This window comes from Pagrus pagrus (assembly GCF_965226575.1).
Source record: "Pagrus pagrus genome assembly, chromosome: 24".
Taxonomy (NCBI): domain Eukaryota; kingdom Metazoa; phylum Chordata; class Actinopteri; order Spariformes; family Sparidae; genus Pagrus; species Pagrus pagrus.
In genome coordinates this window covers 13756032-13782972 of record NC_140206.1, presented here as the reverse complement: position 1 = coordinate 13782972, position 26941 = coordinate 13756032, and the positions used below count along the sequence as shown (strand labels likewise).

Here is a 26941-nt window from a genome sequence, read left to right as displayed (position 1 = left end):
AACTTTACAATTGCTTAATAAATCTTTTATAAAGTGTTTTATTGTTTGTAACCTATTGACTGAGGTTTAAATAACTATAAATATAAAGGTGTACTATGTAGTTTTGAAACTAAATAAACAAACTCTCTGTTTTCATGACTAAATAAACTGAATAGCAACAAACTGACCTTAAAGGACAACACAGTTTCATACTGTTTCACTTTGTTTATATTTGGCGGACCCTGTCGACTTTCCAGCATTAAACCTTATTTACCTGTGAGAACAGCTTGTTTATTCAGTTAGGAAAAAAAATGATATTTCTGATTTTGTATTATTAACTCATTAATATTGTAAATACTAAAATTCTGAATTCAAATTTCACACAGTGCCCCTTTAAGATTAATAATGATGGTTGTTATAAAGTGCTAGCTAAATGGATTAAATGAGAATTCAGACACCAAATTCTTCTTAGTCTTCTTTGTAGAGCTATCGTGTACTGTCATATCAAATCAAGCAGATAACTTGGAGTTAAAGTTGCTACATGTTGGACACATGGGTGATTTGTTCGGCAAACTGACCAAAGATCCAAGAGCACATGTTCTCCGAGTTTCACCAGACCGTCAACAAACCTCAGTCTTCATATCTCTTGAACACAAACACCTGAGGGAGGCTCTCTGGTGCTTCGGAGGAAACCGCCGTGTGAGTGTGTGTTTGAATATGTGTGTGTATCGCTGCAGACGGACATGTAGGGGCGCACGCAAGCGTAAAAACACGACTGTTTGTGTGTATCTCTGAGGATTTGTTGTGTTTAAAGTCCCTTCAAACACAACAACACTTTCATTGCAGTCGAAGCGTGTGATTGCTGAATAGCTCCCACGCAATTTCTGTCCTCTTCTCCCTCGGTTTTCTATCCTTCCATATTTGCCGCATTTGAAATTTCGGCTTTGAATTCCTTCTTTGGTAACCGAGGATCAAAATTGCTTGACTCTCATAAGTTTAGAATTTTCCTACATCATCATAAACCCAGAAATGTCATTTACGCACAATATTCCCCCTCCCCTGCAGTGCAAAGTCATGCTATCTGGCCTCAGACATCACAGCCAACTTAGTTTATCTCTCCCCTGTTCCTTTTTTTCCTGCAGAGGATGAAAGGAAACCATATATAGAGATGGACGAATAGGAAGAGATAGTACGAGCGTGGTGGTCCACTCAGATGCACACAAGCCTTTAAGCTCAGTAAACAGTGACATCTGCTGCACTGTAGGGTTTAGAGTGGATGCTTCTCCTGCCTCGGCCATTCGACTCAGGAAGCATTATGTCTTTTGCCATCGTCATTATTATGATTTGTAGAGGTCTTTGCTAGAATTAGCATTAATTAGATTGTTAATCTTTAGATTTCACTTCAGTCGATTCGCACAAAAAAACTTCATTTCAATACATTTTTGGTTGAATAGATTCTACTCCCTCGGTCTTATCTGTTGTTTTTTCTTTGCAGTGATCCATTTTCTTTAAGGGTTTGTTGTTCATCTAATCTCGAAAAGTTTTTTTCTTTCTTTCTTTTGTCAGTAGCTGTGAAATCCCCATTTTCTGCCACAAACTAACTGAATTGTTATATTAACAGCCCCCGGGCTAAGTTCATAAATAAAGAAAGGAACAAAGAAAGCAGAGCAGAGATACGCAGAGTCAAAGTTAACCTTTGGACGGGCTGATAAAACGGAGTGAGAAAGAAGTAATCAAGATCCAAGCCACAGTTATTTATCAGCTTACTGATGTCTTTATCACACTAAGTTTGAATATTTCCAGACAGATTTTAATTAAAGAAACAATTACACAAAACAGAGGACCACTTTAATATCTTCTAACCTCGTCACGGTTGTGATAACGAGGAAAACTTATAAAAACACTGACTACTGGATGTTGTTTTTGGTAAATTAAAGGTGTAGTTTTGTGGAAGAAGTTTTAATCATAATAGAAAGATCTTCACTGACTAATCATTTACGCCTAAACAAACTCTCTTTGTTTCCATGACTGAATAAACAAACAAGGACAACACAATTTAATACTGTATTACTTTGTTTATATTTGGCGGACCCTGCCACCTTTCTAGCTTTAAACCTTATTTCCCTTTGAAAAACAGCTTGTTTATTCAATTTCTGAGTTTGAAGCCCTTCTCCAAGACTACATAGTGCCCCTTTAAAGTCACCTGTGTGAGTGTGTGAGTTTAAATCCGGTGTAATTTAAGTGCAGAGCCTCTCCACAGCTCTGTAGCTGACAAGTTCACTGTCACGACTCAAAGACAACAACCAGCAGCCACCACTTCTCCTCTTTGTTTAACCGGGAGTCACACTGACAGCATGCAGGGTCAGAGACGGAAATCAGACTCGGCTCCTCTGCAGGGAGAGACAGACGCGCACATACTAATTACCAATTAGCTGCAGCTGTGCAGCTGCCGCCGCTGCACCACGCAGCAGCCACACCTGCGCTGAGTGTTCAGACTAGTCAATTAAAAAGGGTTTCTCTTCAAGCTTGACATAAATTGTTCAGTTTTGTTTTGATTTGACAACATGCTAGACAGTTCGATACTGTCATGAAAAAAAAAACTTTAAGCAAGGTCTACACAAAAATTAAACACAGTCAGCAACATTGGGGATATTCCATTAAAGACTACTGGTTAAGAGTTATTTCACTACTCGTATGTAATTAAATCCAATACAGAGAGTAATTAGCAACGTTAGTCATCCTTGATGGTGCAAAGTGAAGGCAAACGTGAAAGTCACTCATATGAATACTTGAGTAAAATGTTTAAAGGTGCAACTTGTAAGAATTGGCCACCTCCAAACAAATAGGGGGCAGCACATCACAAGCTAACCGCTAAGTGCTGCTTACTGTAGATTCTGTTAGTTAGCTCAAGACTGGGAGCCTGGAGAACCAGGGAAGTGTTGAAATGCTAGCACAGGAGCTTTTGGACAGGGCTAGGTCGTTAGCGTGCTAACTTCAGTAGCTATCTCTGCAAGACCATGAGTAGAAAGACGTCAAAAGTGTTAATTTTTTACATTCTGTAGATAATTTAGTTAAATTTTGAATGTTTTTCACTAGAATTCTCACATATTGCACCTTTAATGGTCCAACATGTAAAATATTTGATTACTGAGACACATGAGATACATATACATATACTGAGATACATATATTTACATGCATGCAGTATATAGTATGAATGGGTCAACTAATTATTGACCTGGCTGATAGTCGGATCCAACATTCAGCGTTTCCCCGCATCATGCAGAAACTAGTTACTTAAGTTGTCACATAAATGGAGTAAAAAAGTGAAGCGGAGGTATAAAGTAGCAATACTCAAGTATAAAAACTTCAAAATTATATTTAAAGCAACATTATGTAGAAATTGGCATTTCATGCAATTTGGCTGCCCCCCACAGGTTCCGAGTGCAACATCCATGTCGTAAATACAAACTGATTATGTCATATCAATATTATGTGCTGAAAACTTGTATATTGAAGTAAACATGTATGTAACTCTGTGAACCTGCCCTCTCACTGAAGTTACATAGTGCAGAAACAGGTGATAGGAGGGCGGAGTGGCTGTGACAGAGACACCATTCACCCTGTTACAAGACACTGTACCATCAAAATCATTTTAAAGCTGTTATTATGATGTAAATAAGTTATATAATGTTGCTTTAAGTCACTAAATGTACTGTGTGGTAGAGCTAACAGGACTGACGTTGGAGATTTCAACTGCTGCGAAACATCAATCTTGTCGATCCAAGCTCAATCTACCCAAAGCAGCAGTTAGCAACCGCAGAGTCAGTGACGATAAGAATGATGCGAGGGCAAAAGTGGGTCAGCAGCATGTTTATGACATGTGGCTGAATCAAAAGCCACGGGGTAATTGTAGAGGAGCTGCATGTTTGGCCGTCAGCACAGCTCGTCTTCCGTTTCCTCTGGGCTGTCAATACTTTTCTTCTTCTTCCTTGTAATTTCTTTCTGTTTCGCCACGAGCGTCGAAAAGATTTGTTGTCTTCCTCAGATGATGTTGTTGCTGAACCCATAAACAAAGGGAACGATGATAGGACTTGGAGGATCTTGAATCATGTTTCTCTAATAGATGTGCTGCTCTTGGTGAAGTTATCATGTTCAATACTCTGTATTGTATCTTTGGTGGTTGTTTTCTGCCTTGTTTTTGTCTGGTCTTCATTGTCGTGGCCGGTTTTAAAGATCTAAATGTCTGATGATAAAACACACTGAACTTTTTAAAGTTTGTCTAGTCTTTGAAGGCATCAATTTTCACCTCATTTTCCATTTTAGACTTAGAAAATCCAGCACTTAACACTCTGCCATTCTTTAAGTCCACTCAGTGGTCTGCTCCATTGAGATATAAGCCCTCCCAAGAAAGCAGTAAGAAGTAAGCCGTTTCACACCATTTAATCACAAATCCCTGTGCTTTCTTCCCCTTTTCTCTCCTTCCCTTTGTGCCTTCCTCCATCTATCTCTCTGTCTCCGGCCCGCAGACGGCTGAGCGGCTCTTCTGGATTTCGCTGACACTGCGCCTGGTCCCGCCTGGCCCTCTCTGAGCAGGATGGACACTCTGGAGTCAGAGCTGACCTGCCCAATCTGCCTGGAGCTCTTTGAAGACCCACTACTGCTCCCCTGCGCCCACAGCCTGTGCTTCGGCTGCGCCCATCGCATCCTTATCTCTCACTGCGCCACCAACGAATCAGTTCAAAGCATCGGCGCCTTCCAGTGCCCCACCTGTAGATATGTCATTTCCCTGAGTCCTGAGCGTGGATTAGAAGGACTTAAGAGAAACGTGACCTTGCAGAACATTATTGATAGAGTTCAGCGGGCCTCATCTTCAGCAGGGCTGCCTCTACCGCTGCCGCTTCCCGTGCCCCACAGCGGGCCCAACTCTCCCGGCGAGGAAGGGAGCAACCGTTTGGCGCTGGTCCCAGTCAGCGCCGCCATGTCCAGCCCAGGTACGCCTCCTGAGCCGGTCCAGTGCCAGTTCTGTGAGCAGGACCCGCCGCAGGATGCAGTCAAAACTTGCGTGACGTGCGAGGTGTCGTACTGCGAGGAGTGCCTCCGGGCGACTCACCCGAACAAGAAGCCGTTCACAGGCCACCGGCTCATCGAGCCCATGCCGGACTCCCACCTCAGAGGGCTCCAGTGCCTGGAGCACGACGAGGAGAAGGTGAACATGTACTGTGTCACTGATGACCAGCTCATCTGCTCGCTGTGCAAGCTGGTCGGAAGGCACAGAGACCACCAGGTGGCAGCACTGAGCGACCGCTATGAAAAACTCAAGGTAGGCGCAGACGTTATTTAAAGGGGCACTACGTGGTTTTGGAGAAGAAATTCAAACTTTTAAAAATTACAATATTAATGAGGTAATAATACAAACTCAGAAATATTTATTTTTCAGCAACTGAATGAATATAGCGGTTGTCAGAAGAAAAAAAAATATCTGGCAGGGTCCGCCATATATAAACAAAGTAAAACAATATGAAATTGTGTTGACCTTTAAGGTCAGTTTGTTTATTCAGTCAGACATTTTGTTTATTGAAAAAAAATCAGTCAGTTCTCTTCTGATTAAAATTCCATCCCCAAAACTACGTAGTGCACCTTTATGCTATTTCATTTACATTTGCGTCTGTGAATAATGTCTTTTTTTTTTTTTTGGGAACATGTCAATTTTTATCCAAAACCTGAGCTCTAATTAACCTGCGGCCCTTAACGACCGATGTGTCAAGGTTACAGATCCCCTCCATTATTTATCGAACACATATAATGAATTTTAAACATTAATTTTATGCCGCTCTGCTGTAGGAAATTTCCCATTATCCTTACCCAGGTATCTAACTCAATTATCAAGTGCGATTGTATCATCTCACGCTGACTTATTATCTCTGTTGAATAATTAAGCAATTAGCATAATCACTACACCATGCAAGTGTGCCAGGAGGGTATTCAGAGGCATGCACACGGAGTGAATACGTGGAGTGTCATTACTGACGAGGCATGGTGTCTTCAATGAGGTTGCAGGTTAACAAGCACCAATTGCCTGCTGGGTGTAGGTGTGCTTAATTGAGCATGGCTATTAGAGTGTGCTGGTAATGGCCATAGAGGCAGCGTTAGTGTGTGCGTAGATGTTTGTGTGTTATGCCGGCGCTCATGCAGAAGCAATTGTTTCACAGGATGTCCACTGGATGCTGCTCTTCTAATCATCGAGTAATCTGCCCTCGAATGATTTAGCTTTCTTCTTAATGGGCGACTCCACTGTTTGGAATTGTACGTCTGTAAAGTTTGGGGACTTATCAGGTTGAGTCGTATTCCACATGACCTTAATGCATTTTCATAAATTAAAGGATAGGTTCTCCCATAAATGAAAAATCTGTTATCTACTCATCCCAGTGCCGATGGAAAGTTTGGTTAGGTTTGTAAGTCCACAAACATTTCTGGAGCTTCACAGCAAAAAGGTGTTGCAGCACTCTCCGAAACAACTGAAGTAGATGGGGACTTGTTTTAAAGTGTAAAAAACATACAGGGAAAAAGTTCCTTGAGTACAGTAAAGTTGGGAAAAAATACTGTTTTTGACTTTAAATGCCTGTTAAGGACACCACAAACATTGCTAGAAATTATCCTGAGGTCTCCGTAAAATTATCCAGTCGTGTCACTCTTACAAATGTTGAAACACAGTGGTCACTTGCTTGGCAGCCTCATTTACTATAACTCCACTACTAGCCTCTACACCTCCTGACATAAAAGTCAGGTCATAAACACGTAATGTGAACGTGAAATGACAAATAGCCTATGACATGTACAAATGTGTATCAGTGGTTTGCAGAAACTTTATCTGATAAGTTAAAGATAATATTAATTAAATAAAGATAAACTTCTTATTACCTTGGTTGCCCTTGCTGACCAGCTGAGATAAAGAACTAGCGCAGCCTCATTCATGGATCTGAGTGGACACAGGGTCAACTAATCAATGGTAATACTTTTGGAGCAAGGTCATGCCTTTAGAAGTGGTCTGAAGAACTTAAAAATCAATACAAAGTTTGCAAGGGAGACATTGTAAGTTGGCTGGCAAAGGGTAATATGTACACTCGTGTCCCTTGGTGCCAGTTATGTAACACCTAACATACAGCAGATGCAGTTTTACTTGGGTCAGACTTCAGCATTTGGGTGCAAACAAAGTCAGAAGTTTTCAGACAGAGCATCGATTAACTCGTCCAATAAAAACACTTTTTGACCGCAAATTAGTCGCACATTGCTGATTTCCTCGCAGAAAGTACATCCTACTTTTTCCAAACTTTTTTCCCGTCATTTACCCGGGGAGCATTTCCAGCCTGCTGCACGCTCACTCGCAGTGTTTGCTCAGCCTTTCTAGGAGTCTTTAAATGAAAAGTCACGGTGCGACTCCTATGAGAAACAAGCTCTTTTTCTCATTTACCAGAACTTTGAAACACGTGTTCAAGTGTGAAGTAGTTTATAATACGTCCTCGGAGAGGTAGGCATGCCTTTGGTGATATAATGGAAGAAACTGAATCACACCGACTCATTCCAAGTTGCGGTAACCGGAGGGAAAGGGCCTGATTCTCTAATTACTGAAACGTTAGAGCTCTGTAATAAGATTCTCCTCTTAGACTTGGTTTCAAAGAGCATAATATGTCCTTGAGTAATAAAATACTCGTGTCTTAACATCCAAAACCTTCTAAAGAATAAAAAGTCAATGATTATAACCATCTATTTTCAGTGTCTGCACTGAAACACCCCTCACACTGATCATTATTTCCGTGGGATAATCTTAAATCAGCATGAAACCACTAATGCACCGTCCCCTCTATCATTACGGGCCCTCTGCTGGCTGGCATCCTCTATTTTTAAATCCATTCTCCCTCCAATGACGGGCTCGATGCCCTTAGTCATCGCAGCTGCCTTATGTGTCTGTCCGTACCTTCTCATCTTGCGTGTTTCAGCAGATTTAACCAGAGAAGAGGGTAATTAGCAGGAAAGCTACAGGTCAGTGCTTCATCTAATTATCATGCTTCTCCGTCTACCCCCTCCTTCTCCGTCCATTCATCCGGAGAGAGAACGTGGCATATCACAGGTCAGCGCGCCCAGCAGTGATCACACAGGCTAATTATCTGCCGTATCACAAAAACACGAAGCAAAAGCAGATTTATCCTTGCGGTGACGTGCCCGCAAGTTGCCAAACATTGTCATGCAACTTATAACAAGCGTAACGTGACATACCTGGAATCTCTGACGTGGTGTACATGTGTAATATGAACCCTGAATACTTCAAGTAGAATTCATGTCAGCTGTAAAGGCTGGATGAGATGGAACATGTGTGAAACGCAGGTGCATATAGCGTGTGATTCACCCTTTGTTTAACTGTATAAGTTTGAATTTAAATGAATCGCCTGAGGACTTCATGAACACACTTGTCTCAAGTTAGCCCCTGAATATAGGACACGTCTTTGAATAGAGCATTTGATGTCGACATTTTTGGGTGTCCATATGAACTGCAAAGAAAAGTAATATATCGATTATTATGAAATATCTATAACATCCATTAGTAGCTGCCATTAGCTAGTTAGCTCGTTTAGCTGTGGTGGTCCAGATTGGGAGCTTGGAGCACCGGTGGAGTGTTGCTGTTTACACCACTAGCACAGGAATGTTGGATCCGGGTTGGGTCGGGGCTAGCTGGTCAGCATGCTAACAACATAACAGTAGATAAACTATCTCTGCAGCACAATACATACACAAAGTAACTTCAAAACTGCTATTTCCTCACTTTCTGCTGATAATTTTAGCCACTTTTTGAATGTTGTCAACTAAAATTCTTGCATACTGCCTCTTCAAAGCTAGCCTGTGAGATAGCCTAAGTTAGCCTTAGCTGAAGCTAAAACTAAATGTACTTATTGACTTAAAGATGAACTGACACCTTAAGTTTTGAATAAAGCAACAGCTAAATCCAATCATGTTGGCAAAACCCAGCTAAACTCTTCCTTAAGCTAACAAGATAAGAAGAGTAGCAGGTCTTGGCTTTTGGGGCGACACATTCAGATATTTAAAGGTGCAGTGTGTAAGAATTTTAGTTGAAAACATTTAACAACAAATTAAAATTATCAATAGAATGTTAAGAAAAATGTTTTAAGATTTCTGCTGAAGTTAGCATGCTAACCAGCTAGCCTGTATCCACTTTATAGAAGTGAAACAGTCCGATAGTAAACAAAACCAACATTTCCTGGTGCTCTAAGCTCCCAGTCCAGAAAGAGTCAGCTAATATGACCGCTAACTGAATGGTTAGCTAAGCTTACTTGCTAACGGCAGCTATAGTTAACAGCTATTAGCAGTTACTCTGGTGATATGCTGCCCCCTATTTGTTTGGAATATGAATTTGACAGCTGTCCAACTGTCACATATTGCAGCTTTAAAATTACTGAACAAGTTGATTGCCAATGACTCCTAAAACGATCATTGACCATTGCTGCGTTTGGTTAGCTTTAGGCACTGCTTTTGCTGCTGTAATAATTACTACGGCCACTAGAGTTCACTGCCCACAATAAACATAAATATGGGTCATATTAAGCTGCTTGCACAGTTGACCTATTTAGTTGTTTTTCTGATTTAAATTATGTTTTGAAGGCAGTTGAACTCATGAGCTACTTTGCTATCATGACTTCAAATATACCTGACTGTAGATTAAATAATTATACTGATTTCAATATATTAAATAAAATCTTGACCATCTTTCTTTTGCCTTGCTTAAACCAAACCAAACCAAACCAAACCAAACCATAGTGTAGATTAATGTATGTATTAATTATATGTGTAATTATCATAAATATGCATTTTGACACTGAGTTTGTCGGACTTGTTGAAAAAGTCAAGTTTTGTTGAACATGAATAAATCACATGCTGCCATGTACAAGTCCCTGTACCTCATGAGGACAGATGGGAAAGATAAGCATGCATGGCTGCTTCATAACTTTTGAGCATTCACACAGACACCCCATATCTGCCCTCTGCGTGACACGAATCTGAAGATAAACCCAGACTGCCCCCCATTTCTCACACAAAGAAAACAAATGTGCCCTCTCTGCCAAAAGTTAGAGGGGATTTGACCACCTGTTAAGTTCTGAAAACCCTCACACCAGCCAGCTGGCACACGATATGAGTCTGATACAAACCACGGGTTAAGACCCTGTTAGCCCTGGGCTGACCCACAGACACGCCATTAAAGGGAAGGTTTTTTATCTTTATCTGACACTGATAATTGTCTCTCTTAGATGGAAATTAGAGCATCATGGTGACATTTTTTAAACCCTCCTTGCAAACAACATCATGTTTAATTTTTTTCATATATTTGCAGAGGGGTTTCATCCTCACTGCCGTCTGGTGTTTAGCTTTGACAGAGCCTTCGTCAAAGTCACAAATGACCATGAAGCGATTACTTTAAAGGTGCTATATGTGAAAATTTTAGTCAAAGAAGAGTTTATAAGAGATGAAATCATCAACAGAATGTAGAGAAATAATGTTGTCATACGTTTAAAGTTTATGACTTCTGTGGATTGTATTGCAGAAGTTAGCATGCTAACCAGCTAGCCCCAGCCCATCCCAGTCCAAAGCTCCTGTGCTAGCAGTTTAAACACCAATGCTACCCTGGTTCCACACCAATGTTACCCCCGAAATCTCGAAACTTCTAGTCTTCACTACTGCTAATTGAGCTAACTAGCTAACGGCAGCTACAGTTCAGCGGTAAATGTAGTGATGTGCTGGCCTCTATTTATTTTGAGTATGAATTCAGAAAACAGGTGGCCTATTCTTACATTACGACCTTTAAGGGGGTGATCACACCCCCATGGTGCCCCCATGTTTGGAAAAAAGTGCCCTCTTAGGGTGTCCCTTTCTGGACGCTGGTGCCCCACCGCATACAGCTGGTGCCCTTTTTATTTTCTTTGCCCCTGGCCCTCAAACATCCTGAGTCCGTCACTGTTTTTAGCACCTAGACCTCATACTCAAAAAAGACAGAAAATCTTGCTTTCTGAGGTACACACAAGTTAAATCTTGTGACTGTGACTTTATTAAAAAGGAAATATATGTATATATACAATGTCACTTAAGAAAATGCAAAACAGACTTTAACTAAATGTATATCTCCACTTATTTCTCATTGCTGTCTGACTTGTTTTGCTTCTTCAGTAACAGCGAGGCTTTAAATATATCTCAGCCTCAGGCTAAATTCTGCTTCAATGTCGAAGGCTGAGTTCTGTACTTGTCAGTTCACTTAACCTTGATACACTTCTGTAAACAGTTTTTTTCCTTCTTGTTGTTTCAATGTGTACGTGGCAGCATCTCGTGGCACACATACAGTAAAAGCCTCAGTTAACCCACACAGTGCATCAGCAAACAAGTCCTGACAGAAACAGTAATCACATCTTCGATTATGATCACGGAACAGTTAATTTAACAACGTCCCCCGTTGTGTCGAGGCTTTTAAGAGGCAAAGTTTTGTCAGAGCTTTAAACTAGTGACAGAAACAGGACGGGGAAGAAGCTGAGGTCCCGAACTAAGCTAATTACCACGGGAAACAACTCAGCCGCCATGCAATATTCACGCTGAACAGCACATCTGATTTTTAATTCATAACGACAGGAAAGTTCAGGAGAAGTTCTGGGAAAAGAGGCGGCACAGCGCGGACACAAAAGCCCCCGTCAGGTTACCCAGACGGTTAAAACTTGAAATACTTAAGATGTTACATCCAGTCCTTTTCTCCACTCAGATATGTTTTTCTTTCATTTTCCAAATCTGACAAGCTGAAACTATTTTGGTCATATTTTCCGGACCATTTCATGCATATCACTTTTTGCCCTGATCTGCTGCAATTGGAGATATCCCCCCACTCGGCGTAGGGGGGAAAAAAAATATCAGATGATTGGAATGGTTTCCTTTTTACAGTGGCAGTGGTGGTGCGTCTGATAAGAGCCGTGGAGGTTATTGTGGGAACACCCATCCTTTTTCGGAGATAAAATTACCCCCGTCACAGGAAATTGACTGAGAAGGCAGCTGGAAATAGCTTTTAAAGTCCTTGGCTCTGGGTCTAAGGAGAAAGAACCTTGAGGATAAAAGATAGGTACCGCTGTGTGTGAGTGTGTGTAAGTGTGTGTGTGTGTGCACGCGCAGCCTTAGTTTTAAATCATAGGTTTGTTGTGGTTTAATCAGCTGCCCTTTAGTGTTGAGGCAACATACTTTGCGGTTGTCAAGTGCCAACAGGCGCAATAAAATATGAACAGACACAAAACACAACATTTGATTCACAGCCTCGCAGATAAGCACAATATTTACCTTTATGTCCTCCAGCTGTCTCATTCATCTTTTATATCAGGAATACACTCATACTCCTCCTCCCTTCTTTTATATAGTCCCGTGCTATTATGTTGACAACTTTCCCCCTTAAATTTCAACCTCGACTTTGACAAACTTGTCTTGAAGTGAATTATAAGAAGAGCAATGCCAGCTACAAACCTTGTTTGTCTGACCTCCAGTGGTTTAACTTCTTACTTGTAGAAGTCGACGTACTTTCTGTGGAAATCTTTTAAAATAAACCTTATTAATGGTTCAGCCACGTTTTAATATAATTACCCCTAATTACCCCCAATTACCCCTGTAGCTAAGGTCCCTTAAAGGTCCCACACACCAAACATACAGGAAAGCCCTCAGCCCGTCCTGTCTCGTGTGCAGGACTGGTGCCAGGCTAGCTGGTTAGCATGCTAACTACAGTTCATATTTCCACACCTGTTATTTCTTCACATTCTGTTGATAATGAGTGAATATTACAAACAACATTTCTTACATCTACAACTCATTAATATAGTAAATATTAAAATTCTGAGTTTGAATTTGTCCTGCAAAACTACATATTACCCCTTTAATAATACTTATTTATGTCTATACACAGCTTTTGTACGCTTTTGTCAGCAATCACAAGGCCTTACAGAAGTTGTATGGATATATTCAGCACTGTCCTGGCACACTGTCTGTTAACAGCGTTATTACTCACATTGCATCGTCGAGTATCACAGAGTCTGTCCCAGTTTTCTTAGACAGCCCAGGCGAAGGCGCCCCCTGTTGAACCCGGGTGTGAACAGAGTCCTGTCTCCAAGAAAGCTGCGCCTTCTGCAGTCGGAGTAAATAAAAAGCCGTTATTTGAGAATTTGCAGCACATTGTGCAGCACTCGATGTCTTCTCTCTTTCCTCCTGTACTGGATGTTCCTTTTGCTTGCGGCCCTCTCGTCTCCCAATCAAACACACACACACACATGCGCACACACACACACAATCACACTCTCCATCCTCTCCCAATTTCCCCCAGTACTACAATGTTCCTTCCTCGCTGTGTTTTCTTTTTTCTCTCTGTTGGGCTCTGCTTTCAGTCGGTGCTGCCTTTTTCTTTTTCTTTCCTTTTTTTTTCCTACCCGAGTCATCTCTGTTTTCTCTCAGACTGATACACAAACATATTGTTTCCAATTTACGGAGGAGCTCGCTGGAGGAAAACTGGGTGTCGAGCAAACACAACAGGGCCCTCCATCAAACACGGAACATCCAATACGGCGATGACTTAAGAATGGGAGATAAATACAGTGTAGATGTCTGAACACACAGCAGTAAACAAATAAATGATGAATCCTATGATTACAGCTCTCAGCTCCTGCTGCGCTTCCTCGGCCTTCTTCCTCTTTAATTTCTGTCGTGCTGTTCAGCCGTCCACCTTTGTACTCTCTGTACTTGTCTTCGTCGGGTCTCTCTGATCTCTCAGAACGGAGTGAAATTGTGGCAGTTCGGCGAGGACTCACAAGAAACACAATCCTGCTCAGTGTCACAGTGAATCTCGCAAAAGATGAAAGTTCTCCGTTCGGTTGCCTACCTGCGTGTCTCCATCCACGGCTGAGTCTGTGTGTGATGCCTTTGCATAAATTCGTAGCTTATCGGGGCTACTTCAGGGTGAGTCAGCTCGCTCACAGCCGCTGATGAACACATGGAGCGCTAATGACAATAGGGTTTAGATAGAGACGGTAGAAAAGACCGCAAAGCGCGGGGCCTCGCAACTTTTACTTTTAAAGCCGACAGGGAGATGTTTGGTGATGAAGCGTGTGCGAGGTTTGCCTCGGTGTCAGAGTGGATTCTTGTTGGGTGATATAAAGAGAACGGCTTTGTGATAATTAAGAGCAGACGCTGTCGAAGGAACTGACTCAACTCTGTGATTTCACCAAAAAACAGAGATTAGAGAAATGTCCAGAGTATTAGGTTGGAAACTGCTGGATTTAACTGCAGAACTTCACTGTCTGAAGCAAAAACTGGACCCACTGACTGCTGTTCACCAATATTAAAGGGTAACTCCACTAATTTTACACATTAAAGTGTGTTTTCTGGTCTTGTGGAGTACTACTGCATATGTGAAAAAAGTAGTATAAAGCTTTTTGTGGCTCCAGAGGAAGCTACATATAATCTGATAAATTCCCTCTAGTGTTGCATTGTGGGTAATGTAGGCCCCAGATTCTGCTGTATTTGTTTTCTTCATTTGTTTTTAAACTGTCCATAACGAGTCCAGCAGTGCTATAGGAGTGTGACGCGAGACTGCTTTTTCAAAACCTGGCGCCTTGGAACGTGAAAATAAAATGATGTCACATGTGAACTGGACATTCTCACAAGTGAATAACTTTTTTCACATGTAAACGTAAATTTCCACATTCTATTTCCACCTTTTCACATCTTAATTATACACCTTTATACTGTATGTGATGGTTTTTTCACGAGGATAAGAATTTCCGCATCGACGACACAATCGTCACATAAATAACCTATGTGTAATACACACATGCATTAACACTTTCATGCTCACACCACACTCCCACCAATCTTCCCCACTTATCTAACAGTCCAGTCTTCTCTACAATGAGCTTGGCTGTAGACTCTTGTAGCCTTGTTTTCTCTCTCTTTCTGGACTACATCTTGTCATAAACTACTGTCAGTTTCTTTTTACCTCATGTTTTTTGCAGCGTTTTATATCCCTCATGTTTATTTTTGGGACTTTTAATGCCCACATGACGACCATGAAATGCGTTAGCGTCACTTTAAATGATGTTTTATATGCAAAATCCTAATCTGCAAGGTAACTCAGTAATGAATGCTGTAGAGTCATTTCCCTCTGAAGCTGCAGAAGTCAAGTACGCTCACTTCAACATTATACTTTCTGCACCTGTTTCACTTTTAAAATGCATCCTTGCAGCTCAGTACTGAGGAAATGTGAACCCATTGGCTTACTGTATATCTTAAAACGCATCAAATCAACATGGTTTAACCTAGTTGGTTCAGAGGAGAGATTATAGTCGCACAGACACTGATTTTTTTCTAGGGGGTGAAAATCCAGCTCGGAGACTAGGCAGACAGAGAGAGAGAGAGTGATGGTGCGGATAAACGGGCAGGATGACTGACGGCTCATCAACCTGACGGGCAGCTGAGCTCTGACACATTAATACAAGCTGGCAACATGGACACTATAGACACGGGTTAGCACCCCCTCCATGTTCAATCCTGACCACGAACGCACACACACAAGGAGTGAATGTAGCTTTGCATGGGGAGTGACAGCAGGTGTGATCTCTTTAAATCCCTGATCTCATGTTCTGAAGTGTGTGTACATCAGACATAATCGAAAGAATATGTTTTTGCATTTTAAGCGTGCATGCATGAATTTTTGCTGCATACGCCGACGTGCACGTGACGCAGCTGCTGACTTATCGTTGTGATCCTTATCCTCCTCATCATCCTTCGCGAGGTTTCGGTTTATTTTTATCTCTCTCCGGATGATGATCGCAGCGTCATATATTCTTCTCCGAGGGGACCTTTATGCTGCTCTTTGCTTTTGTGTGTCATCGGCGTATTAAGGCCATCCATTAAGCCCCCCGTGCCACTACAGCGCACACACACAAAAAAAATGCACAAATCCCACCATCTCTATGTGTCTTTACTGTTGTTCATTCAATATTCCCTCTGGGGGTCACTCCCTTTTTAATCCGCCACAGAACAATCGGAATCTGGCTGTGTTCGCACTGCTGCTAAAACATGGTAGATGCAGCGTATCTAGCTAGTTTACCTCCTTCATTTCGAAGCAGGTTTGCACCACCTATCTTTGACTTTTGCCGTTTCGGCCTCGCTGCACCCAACACAACTTCACACCATTGTTGAAGGCATTGCAGGAAGTCTCAGCATCCGCCGGGTCTGAGCTTAAATCCATCTGGAACACAGTTCGGAGCGGGGCAGTGGAGACGTGGCATCAGAGCGGCTTAAGCACGCTCGGTTTGGCAATAATATGACGGTCTTGGAAGTAAAGGAGACAGCTTGTGCCTGGGTGGATGAAAAGCAGCAAAAGAGGAAAAGAAAAAAAAAAAAGGGGAGGGAAGACGGGGGAAAAAGCGGGGAGGAGCGTTAGGGGACTGAGCTGACGTGCTGTCACCTGTTTGCCGGTTCGTTAGCCGAGAGCGCTGCTGCGTGCTCTCATAGGGGAAGCTTTTGATGCCTAATTTGCCGCTTGGCCGGGTTTGCGCATGGCTTGGTGCTCAGTGGAGTGGCTGTCCCAGTCACATCCTCTACTAGAGTAGGATCCACTGTCTGAGGCTCGGACGGGGCAGGATGAGGAGGCAGTACAGGGACGAGGGGTATCATCACCCGCGCTCGGAGGTAGGTAGACGCTCTTCAGAAAAGAAGAGGAAGGAAACTCCCGGGGATGCTTGTGAAGAAAAGTGGCTTGTCTTTGCTGAATCTGTGCTGAGGAATCAAACGTTTTTTTGCTCATTCTGCCTTGTGTTTTCCAGAATGTAGCTGTTTTACAACTTTATTTTGTGTTGTGATGTAGCGCCTGAGGTTGTCTGGCAACTTCTTCGGCTCGTCTAAGCCGAGAAACCAAAAGGGGGTTAAAAGAAGAAAAAATCTGTTGCGTTTTTATCCTCCTTTGATACACGGCTCTGCCCTTCACGTCTGTTCCTTTGCATTTACGTCCCATCCATTTCCTTTTCATTCCTCACTCTCTCTGTGTTGTCTTTCATCTGTGTTTTCTGCAGCAAGCCCTGGACTCCAACCTGAGCAATCTGATCAAGAGGAACAACGAGCTGGAGTCGCTTATGGGGAAGCTGATCCAGACTTGTCAACATGTGGAGGTCAGTCCCAGCGGTGCTCTGAGGTCAACGCTGACCTACATACTGTCTTACTCGACATGTCATATTCGTTTAGAATTCACACTGTCAATCTGCTCTGGCAAATGTTTACTGGCACTGGGAATTTATATCAAGAGTTCTTATGTTGTATTATCATTCCAAAAAATTTTGCATTTTACTTAATATTTTGACTTATTTATTAAAAATACATGTTTTATTCTCAGCTCCTGTGTGATTTAAGACCTAAAGCTGAGAGCAGCATCCTTTAGCTTAGCATGTAGCTTCGGTTAGCAGCTAGCCTTACCCTATAGGGGCTGCGTGAAATAATTATACCATGTGAAAAAAGTATTGTCTGCTATTGTGTACTATTTTTTTTAACTATAAGTTGATTTAGTTGTTTTTTGGGCAAAAAAAGAGAACATTTTCTGCATTTCTGGTCGGAAAAATTGGAAATGCAACATAATCGAGTTCAGAGTGTTGGTCGGACAAATAGGTGCTTCTCTGGGAACTCGTGCTTTCTGACATTTTACTGACTAAATGATTCATAAATGGTGAAATGTGGTGCAGCGCGACTGTGTGTTTTTTAAATTCAGACTGAGCTGTCATACATTTGAAATGCAGTTATTATGCTTAAAAAGGATTCATTTCAAGTTTTAGTGAAACCAGCAGTGGGGCTTCTCTGTGCTTTGAAAATATGGACTTTAGCATCATTCTCATTAGCACACATCTCACAATGTGTTAGCATTTGTGCATAAACAGGCACGAGCAGTGCATGCTTTGCTTTGTTTCTGCAATTATTCAACATCTGCTTTTAGCTAATATGTTGTTTTTTGGGATAATAGCAGTGCGTGTGAATGCCTCTGTGTGTTTAGCTCCACTGTGCTAAGCCTGCCCGTTCATGTTACGCCGGCCCCGCTAAGAAGCTTTAAATAAAGCAACGCCACAGGGTTAAAAGGCAGCGACATCTTGCTTTAGAAATAATGGAGAGCAGCCTCTCCGCCTGGCAAGGCCTGTGCAAACCGCAAGGAAAGAGGATTGTGATTTATTAAGGAGGCTTAATTTTTGGTTTTCTGCCAGAATGCTGTGTGCGCGTTTTGTGAGCATCGCCGTCACGCAAACATGTTTTCAGTGGAGGAATTTCCATGATGCAGGAATTTTAAATACAAATCTTTGATCACAAAAGGACCAAAAAGGGAAACATTCCACTTTAAAAATCAGAAATGAATAAATGATGCATATATGAGGGGGCAAAAAAATGCATGACCTGCTTTCTTTTTTTCCTCCAGTGCATTATGGTCACACGTACAGTAAGGCTTCACAACACACTCTAAAGCCTAGAAATAGCTTGTGGGGCGTACAGTGGTAGCGTGTTTGTCTTTAGGTGAGAAAACTCAGATTGCACAAGCTAAAACTCCCCCCAAAAAATACACATCAAGCTGCGATCACGAGCCAAAAATATACGTGAAGTCATATAAACTGATTTATATGCTCTTGAGACAGGTGGATGTGTGACGGCGCTTAAAAAAAGAGGGTCACGCAGGGAAAGCTCTCTGAATATTTCACAGATTCATCTACTCCAAAGCTCGTCTGGAGATGGCTGCTCAGACTCTCTGACACCTCTGTGTCTGCAGAAGTTGTCTGAAAACTGCAAAGTGTTCGTGCACGCTCAGAAAAGTTTTTACAATCTCAAAACGGCACCGATGGCAACCTCACTTCACATCCCCTCCATGAATTCTGCTCTGAGTGGTCCTCTGAATGTGATCGCTAGCTCGCATCCAGTTTCCTCTGAGTCACCGCCTGTGGTTGAATCGCGCCCACAATTTAATGCCTCTGCGCCGCATTATGTCACATTGCAGCATTCTTTCGCAGCTGGCAACATGTCGGCTAATAGGATCAAGCTGCTGCAACTGTTTGAATCTGACGCCACACGATATTTGCGACTGTTGGATAATAGGGAACCGAGTTATCGTGTTTGAATCCAAGTGTATTTGATCACAAATCACCCCAAAGAGGGGTAATTATAGGCACTTAATTGACTTGTTTATAAAATGCAATGAGGAAAATGGTTCCAAGGAAAATTCCCGCAGCGAAATCCACAGAGGAAGAAATACCTCTGATGTCTTCAGGCTCGGTGTCACTGAATTCATCAGGCGTGTAAAGTTTAACGTCAGCTCCTTTGCACAAAGTTTACTTTGCGTGCCTTTCCAAAAGTTTTTATACCCTCGAGGACTGAGTCATTTTTGCATGTGTGTGTTTCTGCAGCTTAATGAATCACTTAATGTTGCTGCCAGGGTACAATCTGTCACACTGATCATATGCTCCAGAGGGCACTGCCCAAAGTCATTAGATGCTCCACATCCACATCGCTACATGGCACATGGTGTACTCTGGTCCCAAAGTGACGGGAGGGGGGGGACGGGTCGGGGGGGATGCACTGTCTGGTTTATCACTAGTCAACCATTCAGTCAACAAAATGTGTTCCTTTGAGTTTTTAAAATGCAGTCTCTTATCAGAATGCTTACATTTGGAGGCAGTGTGATAGAAGTGTGCGTCCGTGCAGCTTTGTGGGCGGCTGTTCTGGTCAGATGAGCAACGTTGGAGGACGTCAACCTTTATTTATGTTGAGATCAGTCATGGAATATCGGGGAGAGCGAATCAGAGCTTCAGTGGAAACTGAACAACAGTCTCGGACAAGACTAAAGCTCGAGCTTTCATTACAGCTCCATTCAAACAGGAACTTTGCCGATTATTCAGCTTGTTATCGCTGCAGTGGTGGTAGTATATGCAATTGAACAATGTCTCTACCACTCATCTGCTGGAAATAATCCGCAAAATGACGCAATGCATCAACTGCAAATGTTTTAATGCACGTACACAATGAGTTTAGTGGGATCAAGAGAGAGAGAGAGAGATCAACGTCTACTGTTTGGCTGTAACACCATATTGTTGCTACTAGCTGGCCGCTATACTTTCTCCTGTCTCGGAATAGATGACAAGCAAAAACCGAGCGCCGCCCAACTCGCATTATATCACCTATCAGCCGGAGTATTTAATGGTCTGGTGCAGCACAGTGCATCTTCCTACTGCAAAGACAGGCCAGTTTTACACTACGGTCATCTTTCAAGAGATTAAAACAAGTGCTTTAAGTTAAAGTGTTATTAATAGTTGTTGGAAACTCTTCCAGGCCCAGCAGCACATTAAAAAACACACAGCGAAATAAGCAAAATCAGCTGTGGACCAAAAAACGCTGACTTCAAAAGAATACACGAACTTCAGTTTGTGTTTTTGTGGTCCTATTCAAAGAAACTTCTACCCTGAAAGCCCTTGTTTTAGATCTGTATAAGTTTGCTAATTGGCGTACAGAATTCCACCAAGAGATAACATGTGTACAAGCCTTTCACAGAGTAAGCACTTTCAAATCTCCAGCTTCCCCAGAGCAGTCACAGTGATGTCGAAGAAACCAATTAGCAGTGCTGAAAAGACAGATGCACTGGCCCTGCCGCGGCTACTCTGTACAGCAGAGCCGAGGCTTTCAGCTTAGCATGTCTCACACGCTGTAAGCGCTGAGATGTAATCCAGGTGGCAAATTGTTTCTGTTGGCAACGCGATGTCACAAAATCACACAATTGCTGTTTTGGCGGGCACGTTGAGGATATTGAGAAAAGTCCTTTCCAGTTTTGTTTGGCTCCGCGGAGGAAAGGCAAACGACTCCCCATGATGTCATTATTACAACGCCTGTCAACACGTGTGTGTGCGTACGAGGGACTTCATGTGTGTATGAAAAACTGTGCAATCTCTCGTTGGCTTGGCAACACTCACCGCGGACTTCCCTTTCATTGCTCCCTGTGCTATCGCTTTGCTGCAGCAAGAAAACACTTTACAAGGTGCTGAAAAGGGGGCCGCTAGGAAATGACCACAATGAGAAATTACACATTATGTTAGGACCTGCAGTCTTATAATTGGACTTTTACAACTTTTATAGCCTGCTCAGACTGTGAAGGTTCCACAGCGAAGTGAATCAAATGCCTCAGAGAGCGGAGCTGGATGCCATTTTTCATCTAAAGACCCTCACGGCGTGTAATCAACGGCATCAAGTGTACTTTCCAAACACCCTCCGCCTAAATTAAATCATTTTTCTTACGTTTATTGGTGTCAGTGGGTTTTGGGCCAAGCAAATGTTTGAACCCACAGCCTCAAAAGTTACGCGACAGGCTTGTGTTGTATGACGATGACTTTTATTGCTTTACTTTCTTATTGTTGGACCATGTATAAAGTATTAAAGTATTTATGTGGTTGATTTTAAACTAGAAACCTAGACTAAAGTAGGGACCCTGGTTGATTTTTCAACATAAAGGTGGACAGCACAAGTCACCAAGCCAGCACTGGAATATGACTCCCTTCATTTACTTTCATTTATAACACACAGGAACAGTGTAGAAAAAATGTATTGTGACCTTAATGACTTCAATACATTAGTTTTAAAGTGATTTAAACTAATACACTCTCACAAATTTGTAGGCATAGCATTCCACCGTTCGGATTAGCTTAATAGCCTCATTAACAGCAGCTGCAGAAGCTACCTTAATCTAGTTGGGAGCCTACACGTTAAGTAGTTTCTACCTTCTGAAGTGTAATATTTGACCTTAAATGTTAACCTACTGTATATTAACCAACATTAAAAAAAAAGAAGGAATGAATCCCAAATTCTGGAAATAAATTGAAGTTTGAAGTCCAGTTCCCTAGTCTTGAGGTCAATGGGTTTTTCGGTTGAATGCCTGAAATAAGGTTAACAAAAGCTTCAGAGATTTGTTATTTTTCAAGTTTTGTTATACCACATGAAATACTCCACTAACTACCCCATGTCTGTATTATAAAGCACTTGCATGTCTCAAAAAAGGCGGTTGCTAACAAGTGACTAAATACAGAAGTTGTCAGGGACATTAACTGTTGTTATGCTGAACATGGAGACTCATCTGCTCACTGCTCCATCTCTACAGTTGGACTTTAGTTCCAAACGATTCTTATTATGACTTTACAACTTGTACATTGAACAATTTATAGTAAAATTTGTATAGTATATTGTAGGGAGATGCTTGGTGGTGGTGAAGTTGAAGTCATGCGACTGCAGCATAGTTTCATTTTTGCTTCAAAATTCATAACAGTCTTCACAATCTCTGTGAACATTATCTTGCTGAGCAAAACATGTACGTATCACAAACTTGTGTTCACCACAGAGCCTATTTAAGGCAGTAATCCAAAATCCAGTTCAAAAATCCCATAGGCTTTCTGCTGAGGGAACATCTGGGTTAGCCGACATATACTGTCATCCCTGCAGCACTCTTTGGGAAATGTATAAAGTGCCAAGTGCCTGATTCTCATCTTGTCAAACAGCTCAAAATGGCTGCCATGGCAGTGAAGGCTGCTTCTTGGCTGCATCCAAAATCCTTCATTCATCAGGGTGTTTGGGGTTTAAATTAAGATTTTCGACACTTATCAGACATAGTCTTGTGTTAAAGCTGACAACAACAGATTCTCACATTTTAAAATGTAAATGCATCAAATTTTCAAGGGCACAGAAGTCAGATACTCAGAAAATGGTGGAGGCTAGATATAGTGCACTATACAGTAAATAGGGGTGATTTCGGACACAGCCATTCATGCTGCTGAGTGTCATGCCTCTCTTACAGCCAAAGGGCTTCCTGCTAATTTTACTTGTCACTCACCACTCAAGCTAGCAGGAGGCAAGATGGCTGAATATGCCTCATCTTCCTCAAGTGTTGCTTTCAGACAGGAGGGCCGGCTGATGGATGAAAATGACGTCCTGGCCCTCGAGCAACACGATGTGGAGATACTATCCACCCACTATACCCCACCCATGACATCCATCACTCTCTTTGTTTATCTATTACTCTCTTTTGAATTGGTTCTTAGGTGAACGCATCCCGTCAAGAGGGCAAGCTCCTTGAGGAGTGCGATCTCCTGATTGACATCATTCAGCAGAGGAGGCAGATCATTGGCAGCAAGATCAAGGAGGGGAAGGTGAGTTGAACGCTCAGAGGGGCGAAGAATTTGATAGCGGATAGCATTTATTTTCCTGAAGTGGTTTTTATGCCTTGCCTTTCACTTGTCATTTTGTTCTTCTAACACAAACAGCACAATGTACTTTAAGGAACAGCTCACCCAAAAATGAAAATTCAGTCATTATCTTCTCACCCCCAAGCCAATGAAAAGTCGGTTGAACTTTTGTTGTCCACACAACGTTTCTGTAACTTCACAACAAAACAGCATTGCAGCATTATCTTAAAGACCTGAAGCACGTAGATGGGGACTTGTTTTAAAACCTTAATAAACAACTGAAACAAAAACATGTAGTGGCTTCATAGAGCTTGAGCAGGGTAATCCATGTCGCCTGAAGCCTTGAGATCCCAAATTGAATTGGAATGACGTTATGTACATCCTTTTGAAAGCCGAAATCTTTGCCAGCGGCTAAGCTAAAAGCGTTAGCACACACCCTGTCTGAAGTGGGTCAAGCTTTGGCTGCACACTGGCAGTGTAAATAATGTATATTCAAATCAATTAGGGATCTCTAGCCTTCTGGAGACTTGGATTATGGCGTACAAGCCGTATGGAGCAATTTTTTTCTGTTGTTATTTCTGTTTTAATGTCCCGATCTACATCAGTTGTTTGTGAGACTGTTGCTATGCTGTTTTGCTGTGACGCTCCAGAAATGTTCTGGAGACTACAGAACTTCACTTGATTTTCCGCTTGCACTGACTGAATTTCCATTTTGGGGTGAATTGTTCCATTATCTTGATGCTTAATTAATGCTTGAACCATGTTTTTGTGGCTACGAATTTAAATCATCCCTTAATCATTAAAAATTATATTTCCTTCCATAGGTAAACCATTCCAACATGTATAATTATCATCATGAGCAAATACTGCCTGCAGATTTAATATTCCACAGTCATATTCATAAAAATAAAAACAAACTAACTCCCTTCTCCTTGTGCCAATGTGGTACTTTTCAGTATCCAGGGACTGCACTGAAATCTCTCCAAGCTACCATCCGACCCCATTTTGAGTCAAATGCAATACTTTGTCTCTGCTACTTGACCTGATCCTTACATGGTGAACAGAAGGCAAACTGTTCAGCTGCCTAGAACACAAACCCTTCAACCCATCCTGAACAGACGGGGAAATCAGTCGGACTGGCCAAGACTAGATCCCAGAGCATATGGGTGGGCACATTTACTTGTGCTCTAAACCCGGATGATTTTTCTTTCAGCTGTATTTAATGAGACTTGGAACCTACTATAGGGATTTTCTTTCCACCATGGAATGTAGCGGAGAAGATACAGAGATACTTATTTTAAGGCCAACAGCTTCCTTCAATTATTACTTTGTGTGGAATGTGAGCTCATGATCAGTAACACCTCAAAATGCTCTTTTTTGAGACCAAGTTTCTGGTCTTAATCTGCCTTATGTTGTTATTGTCTAACATGTTCATAATATTGCCAACTTTATAAATGGATTTGGCCTGAGATTACAGTGTTTTGGGTGCTTTAGAAGCCAACCCACTGATGAAATATCCTTTGACCTCAATTCAGCCACTGACCTCAATCTGTCTCCTAAAATCTCTGCCTGCACTGTAGGGAGAAGGAATGAAGCTGAGCGACGAGGAGAGATGAAATCCCAGATTTGCGTGCAACAGAATCATTGACACGCCTAGAAAATGTAGTAAAAGCAGGGACATGGAAGAAGCTTATCTCATGTAGCTTAGACACTTCCGTTGGGCCATTTGTCTGTTCCTTGGTTACTGTCTTTTTCAATCGAAATCATCTTTTGTATGAAGCTTACTTGTGTAATCGCATCCACGTTTATTTGGTCTAAAACAGAGAGAAAAGGTTATCCTTGAAGTGTCTGGTTCACTTAGCTTCACTGCTAGAAGAGAAGCAGAGGCTCTAAGCAAAGAGAGGGTTCCTTCTTTCTTCGTAGAACAAAAAAACAAAGGTCAAAACAAATCAGCTCCCAGTCCCTTGAACTGTAGGCGAAGTAGGTGATTTTTAAGAAAGATAGCTGATATTTCAGTCATCAAATAGGTTGGTATTGGGACTGAGTCACCCAAAGCATTGGCATTCATCTAGCCCAACAGCACTGATCTCAAGCCTTTCCTTGCGTTTGCCATTCTCTCTAGGCGCAAAGGCTTCGGAAGCTCGCGCAACAGATCACCAACTGCAAGCAGTGCATCGAGAGGTCCTCAGCACTCATCACGCAGGCCGATCAGACGCTGAAAGAAACCGATCATGCTCGCTTCCTGCAGACCGCCAAGAGCATCAATGAGAGGTCGGACAGCCCACACACAGGCCACACATGATGGAATTACTCACACTTTAGCAAACTAAAGTCTAGCCTCTGGATGAAGGGCAAAGGGGGCACACACAGATTTAAGAAACAATTTTGAGAACACTATGCACTTGACTTACCCGAAAGAAAAGACAAGTAGAGTGGGAATTAATCTTTTATTTAGCCTCATATTGTTCCGCTCACTGCTTAAGCTTTCTGACTAATTGATTTGGCGATTGAGAAAGAAGTCTGGTGTCCAATATGGGCTTCCTCCTGAGATACAAAGCTGAGTTATATAAAAAGAAATCATTATCCTCTAGTCCTTCGAACTAAAGCAGTGTTTCAATCAGAACCTAATCCGCACAGCCTCACTAATTAGAGGGCTGATTTTATTCAGATTCAGTGTTTTTAATGGAGCAACTGTTGATTTTGATAATACTATCCTGTTATTTATCAGCTAAAATAATGTTAGAATTTCCTGTTTCTCTTGGAGATTCTTATTCATTTTCAATAGACAGTATGTGTCTCTAAGTCTTTTCGTCATTTCAAAGATTATAATAAACTTGTACAATTTTGATTGGTAATTATCTAGGGTTTCCATGGCAACTGCGTCAACCCAAGTGCTGATCCCTGAGATAAACCTAACGGACACCTTCGACACGTTTGCCCTGGACTTCGGTAGAGAGAAGAAGTTGCTGGAGAGTCTGGACTACCTTACTGGTAAGCTTTCATCAAAGTCTTTTTTTTTCAAAGGGACATGTGTTGATCAAACTAAAAAACACCATGAACACCTTGTTTTAAATTCTTTGATGTCGAGATCAGTTGATGATTTTCTTTGAGGTTAAAGTGACAAACCAAACGTCCCCTTTTGTTGCATCTACATTCTAGCCCTTAATCCCTTATTCCCTCGCTGACCATGAAAGCAAACATTGCCTCTATTTATAATTCTATTCCAGCTTTGAAATCTGATTGTTATTTTTTTCTATTCTTTTGAAGTATCTGTGTCTTCGAGCGCTGCGTTGGAAGAAACAGGCCCCAGCCTATTAACTCCAAAATTAATTTTCAACATTAATTTCTGATGTCCCATTTACGAGGAGCCATCAAAATGTCTCTGCATGAATTACGAGCACGCTGGGGAACGAAAACAAGGCATCATGTGTAGAGGATTTGAATGGCCTGTGAAAATGGCTGGCGCGTATTTATTCCCCGCGATGCATGAGGGCTTCGCTGGAGGGCCTTTTCACTAAGTGAATCAGTCTGAATCACTCCGCTATGTGCAGCCACTCGTGACAGAAGGCTCGCTAAAGGGAGAGAGTGACAGACACCAAAAGAGATAGGAAGTGGCTTTACAATCAATTTAAGCTGTGCCTTTGTATCTT

General features: G+C 41.9%; 1 protein-coding gene across 1 annotated transcript in view; it reads left to right on the top strand.

The window, feature by feature from the left end:
- The window catches only part of LOC311253036 (E3 ubiquitin-protein ligase Midline-1-like), a 48906-nt gene that overhangs the window by 14519 nt on the left and 7446 nt on the right, over positions 1–26941 (top strand). The window contains exons 2-6 of the mRNA XM_084346755.1: positions 4509–5302; positions 17124–17219; positions 23148–23255; positions 25414–25562; positions 26155–26282. Of these exons, the coding sequence (XP_084202881.1) occupies positions 4577–5302; positions 17124–17219; positions 23148–23255; positions 25414–25562; positions 26155–26282 (1207 nt within the window). The 5' untranslated portion in view covers positions 4509–4576. The remainder of the gene's footprint in view (positions 1–4508; positions 5303–17123; positions 17220–23147; positions 23256–25413; positions 25563–26154; positions 26283–26941) is intronic.